General features: G+C 36.3%; 2 protein-coding genes across 3 annotated transcripts in view; one reads left to right on the forward strand and one right to left on the reverse strand.

The window, feature by feature from the left end:
- The window catches only part of LOC135200422 (mucin-2-like), a 234,632-nt gene that overhangs the window by 179,138 nt on the left and 41,888 nt on the right, over positions 1 to 13,606 (reverse strand). The gene's annotated exons all lie outside the window — the stretch shown is intronic.
- Positions 8,677 to 13,606, forward strand: part of LOC135199730 (uncharacterized) — a 183,711-nt gene continuing 178,781 nt past the window's right edge. The window contains exon 1 of the mRNA XM_064227885.1: positions 8,677 to 8,781. Within this exon, the coding sequence (XP_064083955.1) occupies positions 8,677 to 8,781 (105 nt within the window). The remainder of the gene's footprint in view (positions 8,782 to 13,606) is intronic.

Below are 13,606 nucleotides of genomic sequence, written 5' to 3' on the forward strand. Positions count from 1 at the left end.
TACAAGTATATCGCTTAAAACAATCGGCCATTCACTTATACCGTCCGTCTTAGAGCCTTAGCATGATATCAAAATTATTAAAAGCAAGTAGTAGCAATGATATGTTAAATCCTTTTGATAACAAAGAATTTCATCTAATGCAGAAGAATAATATTCTGCTTGACCTGAAACCGACATTCTCATCAAAAACATCACTGGATAGAGGATAGTTACCCCCTTAATCCCAGTAAGTGGTACAGGAAACAAATTTTGCAAGACTGGAACCTTTCGAGGGCTTTGCAACCAAATGAACTAAACAGTCAAAGAAAATATGGTAGGTTGCGTTGATCAAGAGTATATAATTCAGAAAGTGTTGAATAAAGGAGTAAAAAGGACTATAATTCTTTTGATATATTGCCATTAAAAGATTATGTGTGGGGATAATTGGAAAATATAATGGTGCTTTACCTTAAGTCTCTAAATGGAAATGGTGCTGACGGTCGCCTTACCTGCAAAATAGTGAGATCAAAATTAAAGTATCAAAATGTAAAGATGAATAGCTAGAAAAATCAACATAAGATGAAAACAACACTGATGTGAAATTGTGCATTTAACCAAGAAATAAAGATTAGTGAAATCATGTTTAGTTGGAATAAAATAAAACAATAAACTAATAAATAGAAAATACAAGAAAAAATCAAAATGTCACTATCAAAATGCAAAAATGAATAGCTAGAAAAATCAAAATAAGATGAAAACAACATTGCTGAAAAATTTGTCCATTTCGACCCGAAAAAAGGTAAAGAAAACGTAGAGGAGAGACCAAATGCAAGAAAGAAATTGTAAAAAGAATTATCGGAGGGTTAATCGCGTGAAAATAAATTTCGAAAGGAATGTAAACTTTGCTAAATGTCAAACTGATAGATTTATCGGCTAGTTGAGAGTTCCTTCTCACATTTCAGGAGTGTGGGAATGTAACAATTTAAAGAGCGCTTAGTGTAAATGCAGAATATTAGATTGTACTTAAAATACGTGGAAGTGTCAAGTTTTTAAGTCATACAGAAGCACTGTTTTAGTAAGCGTAGATAGTGTTATTATTATTATTATTATTATTATTATTATTATTATTATTATTATTATTATTATTTTATTAAAAGTATTGGCTACTTTAGCAGCATTACTCTTGTAGAGATTCTTCTCTATTTTCCGAATAGCGGCTTTTTCCGTGCTACTTAGACAGGCTAGTAGAGCGCCTATGGAGGTCATGATCAAATACAGAGTCAAAATTGGTGTATATATTTGAATTTTACAGATAAACTATGATACCATAGTTATCAAAGTCGTTAACGATATATATATATAATATATTAATATATATATATAATATATATATATATATATATTATATATATATATATATATATATATATATATGTATATATGTATATATGTATATATGTATATATGTATATGTATATATGTATATATGTATATATGTATATATGATATATGTCTCTCTCTCTCTCTCTCTCTCCTCTCTATCTCTCTCCTCTCTCTCTCTCTCTCTCTCTCTCTCTCTTTCTTGAAGCAAGCGAGCTTTCGTCTGGAGCTGCCAGACATCCTCGGGCTGGGAAGCTGAGGGTGGACTGATCTTGGAGCGGCGTCCGTCCTCGTTTATATTTGGAGTTGACAGCAGGGGGTCTGCCCCATGCTGATCTACTATTGGCTGGTGGCGGTAGGTCTTCGTTTGAGCAACCTAAAAAGATTTGTCAAAGAAGTCTCCACAAAAAATGGAACATAGATTTGCAAAAAAAAAAAATAATAATAATAATAATAATTAAATAACAGTAATAATAAAATAAGCAAATATAACGAATAGATAAAGGTAAATAACCTAAATACAGGTGATTAAAATTCATAAAATAAGGTTGAGCAAGTGAACATTATTTAGAAGACGTCACTTACAACAAAAATAGCCAGGATTTCCATTTACAGAAAAAAAGGGAAAGTCTTTTAAACCAAGTTATATTCTAATAGGAACATCACGTCTCACTGGACAGCGAAAAGTTTTGTTGAATACGCTATGTGAAATTTTCATTTTAATATGGGGTAATATATTAATGAAGAAGAAGAAGAAGAAGATGGTGGGACGTTAGTGAAAGCTAAACCATCATGACAAATGCACACGCTATTCGTCTTTCACACGCATTTTCTTGACTTGCAATAGACTTGCAAGAACAATGAACACCTAAAAATTTGCCGTTCAAACTTCACGCATTCCGCCTCGGCATCCAGCCTCTATCTTTGTCAATCGTGATGGAAAGAATTATGCCATAAAATCTATTACAGGCCTCGATCTTGTCAGTGATTACGAAGGCGTAGTTTGTGCTTTGCATTTCCTCTCGTTACAGTTCAGTAACCAGCGTTGCAAGTAAAGAGGAATACCACGAAGGAACAGCTTAGGAAAAATGTATTCGCAAGGATTTGCATGATCTGCTGCGCATTCCTTTAAATGAGTACTTGAACTTCGATAAGTTTGAAGTGAAGGATTCTGGCCAAGGTAGATTTACGTAAAGATTGTCTTAGGTCCCTTTCCTCAACTTCAGAAAGGTGTTTTGGTGCTACAAAGTGAAGACAATTTCGGCCATTTCCTTCAACTTTTGCATCTTTAAAGCAAACAGTTTTGTATTAGTATTATCTTTGGAGTTTACTTTTTTAACTAACATTCTGCTAACTGAAAATAAGATAGGCCATTTTTCTTCAACTTCACCACATTTAAGATAAAAGATTCTTGGTACGTCATCCTTCCAGTGTATACATATGCATACACCCCCCCCACACACACCACACACATATATATATATATATATATATAATATATATATATATATATATATATATATATATATATATATTATATATATATATATATATATTACTTATAATTTTTTCTGAGAAATCCTCGTAATATTGTTTCGTTAAAAGGCACAGATTTCCACTTTTGCCTCTAAATACATGTATTATATATATATATATATATATATATATATATATATTTCTAATATATAATATATATAAATATATATATATATATATATATATATATAGATATATATATATATATACATAACATATATATATATGTTGAACCTGCCCAAAATACCGCCGAGTACAAAATTTTTTTTTTCTCAGCTTAACTGCTATTATTAACTGTTAGTGCCTATTATCCCTCATTAACCGTTATTTACTCATGGGTTTAGATGCGGTCGCTAAAGTTCCCATAGAGGAACGCGCCGATTTTGGCCCGGGTAACCGAAAAAACCGCACAAGACAAAAAAGCGATTAAAAAATAGAAGGCAGCGGCTTTCCCCGGGGAGTACGACCGTGGGAGCTCCACGTCTTTTCTGGCTACAGAGTAAACATTCCCAAGACGTCAGGCCTTGACATATGCCTCTAATTAATGACACATTGAGATTTGGGAGGGCAGGGGATGGGGGGTTGGGGTTGTGGGGAGCAAAGAAATGGTGGTGTGTCTGTGTGGGTGAATTCGTCCTAGTTTTCCCGTCCTATATCGGGCTTGATGTGTGAATATATTTGTGTGTTTGTTGGTTTGCCTATATTTGGACTTTCTTGGTCTTTTCTTTATTTTATTTACTTCTCGTCACCATGTATTGTGGTATCTCGCTTTTTTATTAAATGGTACATGTTAATGTTTGCTCAGTTCGATAAAAGATAATGATACTGAAATGAAGAAGTGAGTTATCATCATCCAAGGCGATTATAAATAAGCCCCTTTCTTGGTAGTCTGTTTCTACCAATAAAACATGATTCGTTTGTAAGAGGTAAGTCATCGCCATTATTAATAGTAATAACGATAATAAAATTCTTTATGATGGGAGCACTAATAATAATGATAATCAAATACAAGTGATGGATGAATATTATTTTACGAAAAACAGAGCGAGTATCTTCCTTGTTTTTACAGAATTTCTTTATTTTCTTATAAGTAAAACGTTGAAGAAAATGCCTTTGGAAAAGTTATATTTTACATAAATTATATCCACTCAAATGTCGTGAGAATTGCTTGGGAAGAATATGGGTAAGCACCCCTGTTTCTACACTTAAATATGTATTTCAGAGTAATCATGGTGATTTTGAGATCATACCAGGTTCTCAGATTAAATATGTCTTTAGGCTAAAATACAAATGCTCCCTCAGATCAAAATATAGGGTACTTTTTACCAAGGTCCAGTGTTTCCTTATATAACGTGATTTTTTTTTTTTTTTTTTTCAGCATGATAGACTCTACATATTAATTTCCCATGTTGAAGTTTCACGCCGCCCATTAAAGGTGCTAAGTATAGTTTCTTGGTTCTCAAGGGCTGCGTACCAAGCGATCTTTTCGGCAAGAATATAGATCTTATCTATTGCGAATATTCTGTTCACTAAACCGTTCATTATAAATGTCAACAATGGCAACTGAATTTCACCGGTTTCATGTTATTGAAAAGAGCAACATAAGCACGTGAAGCTTCGTTCGAACGTTAAGATACATTACGTGTCTGAATTTCTACTCTATACCTGAAATCTCAAAGGTTGATTCCTCGCCCCTTCCCAACACCACTACCCCACAAAGGAAAGTCTCAAAAGAAAAACAAGAGATACGAAAGTGAATCGGCATTCGTATACTCATCAAGGAAATTTCGCTGGAATATGACACAAGTTTGTACATCTCATTCCAGCTGCATGGTTTTAATGAGCTACATTAGCGACATCATTGTCTAACAGCTTAACCTCACCACTAAGTACCTTTTCCAGAGTCCTTTGCCAAATTCCCTTTTCCTGAGCCCATTTTCCGGAATACTTTTTTCCAGAGTTCTTTGCCAAATTCCTTTTTCCAGAGCACATTTTCCGGAATACTTTTTTCCAGAGTCTTTTTCCAGAATCCATATTGCAGAGTCCTTTTCCAAAGTCCATTTTCCTCAGTTCTTTTCCAAGGTCTATTTTCCAGAGACCTTTTCCAGAGTCCATTTTCCAGGGTCCTTTTCCAGGAAAAATTAGAAAAACTATAAGGAATATTGCAAAAGGTTTTCATTGTATTTGTCAGGCTTGACCTTGATAGGGTCATTAGGCGTCCGTCCGTCCAGCAGCCTTTTGGCAATTAAGAATGCCTCACGCTGTGAAGCATAGTGCACGCTTTCAGCGGTAACCCGTACGCGGTAAACGAGGTGTAAACAGAGGGTAAATGATGAGAGAACGAATGTTCAGATCGCATGATTTACACTTGACGAACGCCATAAAACAAAACATCGACCACAGCTCATCCCTCACATTACCACATTCTCACCAGGTTCTGTCACACTCATTCATCGTTCGGCCGATGGCGCATGCGCTTTGGACTGTCATGGTTGATTTTCTTCTCTAATAAGAAACATGCTCTCTGTAGTTTTAGGGTTTAATTTGGGAGTAGAGGAGAAAAAAATGTTTAGCTGAACAGCAAAACAATCATGGAATTAATTTTGCTACAACAAAAATAATAGCAATGGTAATCAAAGCTAGGTGCGTTCTCAATAGCAAAGTTGTTTCTAATAGCTAAACTACACAGCAAGCATTTTGCTTGAAGTCAACTTTTTCTCTTTGTCTTATTGTTTTCCCAAAGGAGGATACTGGAAACAAAGGCGCGTGTTCGTTTGTACATATATTCGGTAAGCGATTATAAAAAGAGATCACTATCTTGGCCCGTTGAAATCACGTAAATACATGTCTATAATATGGGTAGAAAGATATTGATTTTTAAGATGCATAAAGTTATTGGGTACTCGTATATCTATCTATCTATAAATATGTGTGTGCTTGTGTGTGTGTGTGTGTGCGTGTCTGTATGTCCGTTTGTTTTATCATTTACACTATCAGTATTAGGATGCTGGTGGAAAGTTAAAGCAGTAAACATTTTATGCAGTAGTTTAAAAATAAACCCCAATTCTTCGAGGTGAAAACACCCACGTACGACCGAAGCCCAGCCGGAAATAGCCTGGGGGTCACTCCCCCAAGGAAAGCCCTAATTCGTGTATTTAAAAATGTACTCAACACGTGTTAACGCCGACCCCGGCCCAAGGATTCGATGGAGGGAGCGACGACCCTGACCATAACACGGGCTACGAAAATGGGAATGTTGCAAGGAGACCTAACATGATAATGAAGGGTAAAGTCCGAGAATTAGTATGGAAATGACGGGGCTCGTGGGAAAGTCTTCAGGGATCTTTTCTTTTCAATTACATAGTCGAGCCCTGACCTTACCTTTTCCTATCACGCGCATGCATCCTTTCGTTGATTGCCCACATTTACTTAGACGTTGACTTTGCTCTAGAGTCAGCCTCGTCCCCTTTTGAAAGATAACTGACCTTTTATGGCCAACTCTGCGCATGCGTCTGCCGTTCCTTTTTCATAATCAGATTTTGTTTGTCTTTGACACTGACCATAATATAAAAATTTCTTATTGTTTAAAGTTTCGTTATCAAGAGCTATGCTATTTGTATGGCATTGCTTTTTTTTTTTTAGAAACAGCTTTCCACATTACCTGATTGTTTCCCATGTACTGCCCAATACCTTGCATTTGTTTCTAAGCAGCCAATATTGTCTCTGAGCAAATAGATAGCCACTGTCTACTTAAAAATTCAGCTTCACTCTAAATAGTAGCAATGATAAGAGTTTTATTAACGAAGAGATAAGCAGGAATCTTACTAGCAGAGGCAGCAATGGTAACCTTACTAGCAAAACTATAAGCCGAACAATGAACGCTTTTGGAGTTATATGCAGTAGAACCCAATAATTATATAGGCAAGAGTGATAATTAGGAAACGAATGATTGTAGTATTCCTATTAGTACTATTAATAGCAGTATTGCTAGCATTTATTGAATTTTGTTGTCAAGTGCAGTGAAACGGACTCAGGAAATCAGTACAGACTACCATCTAAAGTTTACGTAGCCTATCGTACCAGTGAAACTTTTTAAATGAACATAAAACTTCAGAATTTGGTCAAAATCCTATATAGTAAATGATAAAAAAAAGAGCGCCGAATTAGGTCAAAACCGTATGCAGAAAATGATAAGAAAGCACCGAATTAAGTCAAAACCACAGACATAAATACAAGACTATTTTGTCAAAACCTCATACAGTAAGTGTATGATACCTCAAATCCACATGCAATAAATTATATAGAAAAAACACCGAATTACGTCAAAACCACATATAGTATGTGATAAAGAAAAAGACACTGACTTAAGACAAAAACCAAATAGAGTAAGTGATATAAAAAAAACCACCGAATTAGGTCAAAACCGCATGCAGTAAATGATAAGAAAAATCTACCGAATTAGACCAAAACCACATACAGTGAGTGATAAAAAAAGTCCACCTAATTGAGGTAAAACAACATACAGCACGTGATATAAAAAAAATCGAATGAGGTTATAACCGCATACAGTTAGTGATAAGAATAAACTAGTTTCTCCTCTATTTACGAAAGCATGATAAAAATAAACAAGAAAAGGAGAAAAGGAATAAAAAAGATAAGAAAAATTTAAGTTCAAAGCTTCGCTTATTCATTCCAGTTCAGCCAATCCACTCTCCTTATTTATACCGGTAATTCCCCTGTTTATAGTCATGTCTCCGCTCTTAAAAGGCGCCTTGTGTACAACCTCGCTTTTCAAAAAGGTATTTCACCTCAGCAATAACGGTTTGATTTACTGCGTCGACGTCGACACGTTCTGTCGTGAACGTCAAGTTGCCAGATCGGCTTTGGCACACTGGAGGTCCAAAACGTTGCGAAATTTCAACTTATAATAAGGTCTTCCTTTTGGGCACAAACCCTGCATTTTCACTTACTAGCTGGTCCTTATTTAGCGGGCAAAATGGAGGTCACTTTCTTGGCATCCAGGTTGATTTTTTTACTTTTTGACAGTCGCTGTCACTTTCCCACTTTAATTTTTGTGAAGGACGCCTCTTTCAGTCATGAATTTTGTGTATTCATTGACCAAATATCCTTGACTCAGCGTCCTGCGCTAAGGTCATTTCCTTACCTTTCCTGATGAATGTCTTTTGTATCAGTTCAAAATATCAATATTAGTTGAATCTTGAACTCAATTCTTCCTTAGGGAACACGTTCTTTATTCCCTGAATGCTCACCTTTGCAGAAAATATATTAGCAGGTACGAGAATTCTTTACGCAAAAAGTAGTTTATCTTGAACAGACTTTCAGTTGATTCTCTTGTGTTACACTTTAATAACATTTTTCAGAGCTATACTATTCCATTCATGAGTTTTTAAGACAGAGAATGGGTAGGGATGCGAATGAAGATAACAAAGTGTGACATAAAGATATGAGGAGACACACACATGCACCCACACACACTCAGATTTCTAATAGAAGAGTACACATTTCATAACATAATTATCAGGCTGGCGAGGCAGGAAGATAAACAGACAAACCACACAACGCCAAGCCATGACACGCATAAAGGAGGCTAAAACGGAACTAAAAGCTTCCGTCTCCTCGACAGGAAACTTCTAATGACGACACGGCATTAAAAAACGGATGAAAGGGACGTCTTCAGATATCTGGGAACAGCGATGGAGATGGATTCACTCTGGGTAAGGATGACTCCAATTAGTAGATGATGGGATGGGAGGAGATAGGATGGAGGGTGACAGGGAGAGGAAGGATGCTGCTGCAGAGTCCAAGGAACTGCAGGTCCTCCATCGCCCTCACCCACCCCCGCCCCCGCACCCTCCTACTTCTGCGGCAAAGGAACTTGACTCATCTGTTGCTTTCCCAGTCATGCAATACTGGTTTACTGCTTCGAGTCAACCCATCGAAATCGTTCCCTAGTTACGATGAGATCTAGGGATCGAGAGAAAAACTGCCTATACGGATTAAGAAAGAAAAATGAAAACTTAAAGAATGAGAGAGAGAAGAGATGAGAGAGAGAGCGAGAGAGAGAGGAGAGAGAGAGAGAGAGAGAGAGAGAGAGAGAGAGAGAGAGGTCGAGTTTACAACTTAGGGTTTATTTTGCTATGTGAGTGAAGTTCGGTTTGACAGTTTCCGGATTATGTTTCCCCTGTATATTTAGTACGATTTCATTAGATTTAGGATGGACGTGTATAAACACACACACATTCACACACACACACACACACACACACACACACACACACACACACACACATATATATATATATATATATATATATATATATATATATATATATATATATATATATATGCATGTGTGTAATAATAATAGAGCATAATGATAAAGACAAACGAGCGAAGAATGTTTAAATGCTTCCGAATAGTCTGCTGAGAACAGACAGCCCAAATATTTGTTCATTTATAACGACGCGGTATTTCATGCTTAAAAAAAAAAAAAAAAAAAAAAAAGTTTCGGAACCCCTCGAGCATTCCAAGTCCCTCATTAGCAGAGAATTCGCCGTTTAAGTTCACTTTCAGACGATTATAAGAGAAATAGTGGAGAGAGAAAGAGAGATAGAGAAGAATGAGACAGTGAATTAATTTGACCTCTTGAAATACCACTTCTTCGTGAGGCTAGTTGTTAGACGCAGATGGTATTCGGTAGCTGGCCAACTTGCGACCTCTCTTGATGCCTGTTGCTTATTAAGAAGCATTTCAAGATTTTTTTAAAAAAAGCAAGTAAAAAATGCACCAAAGTTTCTTCGGTGAAATCGAGTTTTCTGTACAGCTTATCTTTCGGTGGTCCCGGTAGAATGCTGTATGAGCCACGGGCCATGAAACTCTCAGCCGGTCGTGGTGGCCTGTGTTGTGCGTTGCAAGATGCATGATCATGGCTAACTTTAACCTTAAATCAAATATAAACTACTGATGCTAGAGGGCTGCGTTTGATGACTTGAGGGTGGATGATCAACATAGCAATTTGCACCTCTCTAGACTCAGTAGGTTTTAAGATCTGAGGGCGGACAGAAAAAGTGCGGACGGACAAGCAAAGCCATCTCAATAGTTTTCTTTTACATAATAAAACTAATAACGAGGATTGTATCTCGATTGGATCAGCTCCTCTAATGGGTTAAAATAACGTCATTCCAGTGGATCCATTTTGCATTACTGCAACGTTTATTCAGCTTAAAAAGCATTAGTATCAGCTGTTCTGTCTAGTTGTCATACTGACGTTGATGGACGACTTTTAAATGGACAATTTGGAGCTAAAATGTGTGGCAGTAAAGATCCACAGTCGACATCATAGTAACCAATGATGGGCGATGAACGTGAGCATCCACCAATCAGGATTATCCTCAATGATATTATCCTGTGGAAGCTTCGCTTGGAGGAAAGTGGCTTCTAAAGATTGGTATGAATAATAATAATAATAATAATAATAATAATAATAATAATAATAATAATAATAATAATAATAATAATAATAATAATAATAATAATAATAATAATAATAAACCTATTTTCAGGCATATATATTCCCTGCTTGCCCTCCTGGTGTCATTCAACCTTCTAAATTAACTTTGGACAGCTGTTTCATAATAATAATAATAATAATAATAATAATAATAATAATAATAATAATAATAATAATAATAATAATAATAATAATGAACTGCATACGTCAGTGGAAAGAGAGACAGAGAGAAAGAAACAGCCCTGCGTTGTTCTATTTTTCCTCTCATTATCTTTCTCCCGCCGAGTGTAAATAAGTTAACCTATTGTTCCAGTGTCAAAGGTGGACCTGGAGGCCTCCTAAGCCTCTTGTCTGGGGTTTCGGGGCGAAGAATGCGATGGAAAGTTTTGCATTGTTTACACGTGCGGAGAAATGGCGTTTTTAAAAGTTCCGTTTTGCCCGCGGATGTAGTCTGTAGCAGAGAGAGGGAAATGAATGCCAGGGGAATATGTGTATGTGTAAGTGTTTACATAATAAAAATATGGAATGTTAGTCCATATATATAAAAGATTGCTTGCAGGAATGTGATCAGACTAGAGACGCTAAAGATGACGTATACAATAAGTATGTAGGCTAAGTTGACATGCCGTCATCTGTGGTCATTCATTTGTTTTGAAACAGTCCAAGCTCCCTGCTTGAGACAACTACCCCGACCTATTATTCAAACGGCCTACGTGATCTGTAGCGTGTCTCATTTGATTGTGTGTTCGTATGAAACTATGTCATTTGTATGTATGTTCATATGTTCGAACTACTGTCTGTTCCCTCATAACTTGTAACAGAGATGGTAGACAAGCAGAACAGAGTTAGCTATCGTCATTAGAAGACCTGTACCTCTTTACCTAAGCTTTATCATGTAGAGGAATAGGATTAGCCATCATCATTGGCAGAAGCGATCAAGCTATCGTTATTAGAAGACTTATACAATCATACCTGATCTTCACCATGTAAAACTTCAGAAGAATATATAATTTTTTATACTTAGTGTTTTCTACAAGAACCTCACCGAACCATGAGTTTAACACATCGTCGTAAAGATAATACCGACTTCGTAAGTGATCTACAAAACCCCAGACACTCCATTGAAGATGGAAGTGCAATACCAACCGACTTAGCGTATAGATTATCGCAAGTCTAACATTACCTCATAGGGCGCCTTATCATACAAGGCACATAGCCCTAATATTGGTGGCCAGCGTACCAGAAGAACTCTACAACGTCCTACGAAGAAAAAAACAGAATAATAAATCATGAAGTCAACGACGACGAAAGCAGCAGATTCTTCAAGCAACATAGTATCATCGTTAGTGAGCGACTTCAGAAAACAACAAGATTCGTCAAGCAACTTAGTATCATCGTTAGTGAATAACTTCAAGAAACAAAACCGACGTGTCCTTTTTCCTACGACAACGCAAGCTTCGTCTCTCATTAGAATCATTCAAGAAAACATCGTTAGTGAGCGTTTCCGGCACTCCAAGAAAACAAACGAACGCGTCTGCAGCATCGGATCTTTCAAGGGCTCGAATCATCGAAACAACGCACACGGGGGATACTGAAGCCAAACCAGGTCATCCGCTAAATAGAGAAGGAGGACCAAGGCCGCGTGTGTCGTTATCGGAACACCGTGACTTCCCACAAAAGCAAGCTAAGTACAATTTTTTATTCATTTGGAGTAACTTTGAGTGTTTCCTTTGCAGGTCGAATTTCGTTATTCCTGTGGCTGAAGTTACGAGACATTCTTAATCTTACTTTTTTTACAGAAATTATCTACATCATTGAGATTTTGCTACTGCGAGTTTTTTATCTTTGAGTGTCTGTTTCCAGAAGTTCTACTGAAATAATTCATAATCATATACTATGTTAATTTTATCATTTTGGGTGATTATTAATCCCTTACGTAACAAATCATATTAAACAGTGAATATGCGTTTACGCAGTGGACGTCTGTATTTATACAGATGCATGGATAGGGTCGTAAGCACCGTAGTGATTAGAAAAACACACAAAAACAAGTGGAACACCCGTACAAATCTAGATAAATTAGAGGTAACACTATTTCGGGTCATGACAATAAATGCTCCTTTGCAAGTCCCGATCGCAGTGTTAGCCTTGAGTTTTTTGAGTAATATAAAATATCGAACCTCAATGACTCAACTTAACTTTAAAAAATATGGCTGGATTGCAAGGAATAACATGTCTGTAAAAAACTTTCATCAGGCTAAATGCGCTGACCAGGATCCCTCACTATTTCAAATTTTAGCAAAGAATGAAGTACAAACAGTTAATATTAAATGCAGTAGTGATAACTTGTCTTATTAGTAATCGCTCAGTTTCCTAATAGTTCGTCATTCACATTGCTTTATACGTAACCAGCAACATAATGCTAAAAAAACACACAATATGTTGCCGATGGTAATAAAGAGAAGGATTCTAATTATTACAAAAAGAAATAGAAACAGTAGCCCGTTCAGAATCAAACAAGCAAACTCGGTGACTGTGTCACCTAGTCAAGCGGTCAAGGTCAGTCAAAACTGCCGACGTTTTCAAAGCAAAGCAAATTCCACACAATAAGCGACTCTAGCAGAGTGGGGAAAAGCGATGTTGGATCATACATCCCAAATACCTTTTTAAAATTAAAAAGGAATTTCCCTATGCATCACACGACCGTATAAAGTAATCAGAGCAGGTTTTCGTTTTTTTTTTTAATACATAAGTTATTATGAGTAGTGGTGGATTAAGCCCGACTGTACGCGCCGTAAAAATTAGAATATCTTATTTATTCCTTTAGTACAATTAATTACCAGTATTTACGGACTCACCGTCTGTTGTTCGAACTTCCCTAATGAGAAGTCCGGATAAGCGAGCGTTTACAGATACCTCTATAGTTATAAAAAACATTGATCTGTATCTAGTGTAATTGTAAGATTCACCTAGGGGTCTACACAATATTATCGTACATACTGCAAAATAAGGCGGGTTTATCAAAGGGGAAAATCCATATAAACCTACAAAATATTATCTTACAATCCTGCAAAAATAAGGCGTGTTTATCAAAGGAAAATCCTATAAACCTTCAAACATATTAAAATCCGTTTGAACAAAAATGAGACAGTTAATCAAATAATAACTTATATAAAGGAA

Source organism: Macrobrachium nipponense, chromosome 26 (assembly GCF_015104395.2).
Source record: "Macrobrachium nipponense isolate FS-2020 chromosome 26, ASM1510439v2, whole genome shotgun sequence".
In the NCBI taxonomy this organism is placed as follows: Eukaryota; Metazoa; Arthropoda; class Malacostraca; order Decapoda; family Palaemonidae; genus Macrobrachium; species Macrobrachium nipponense.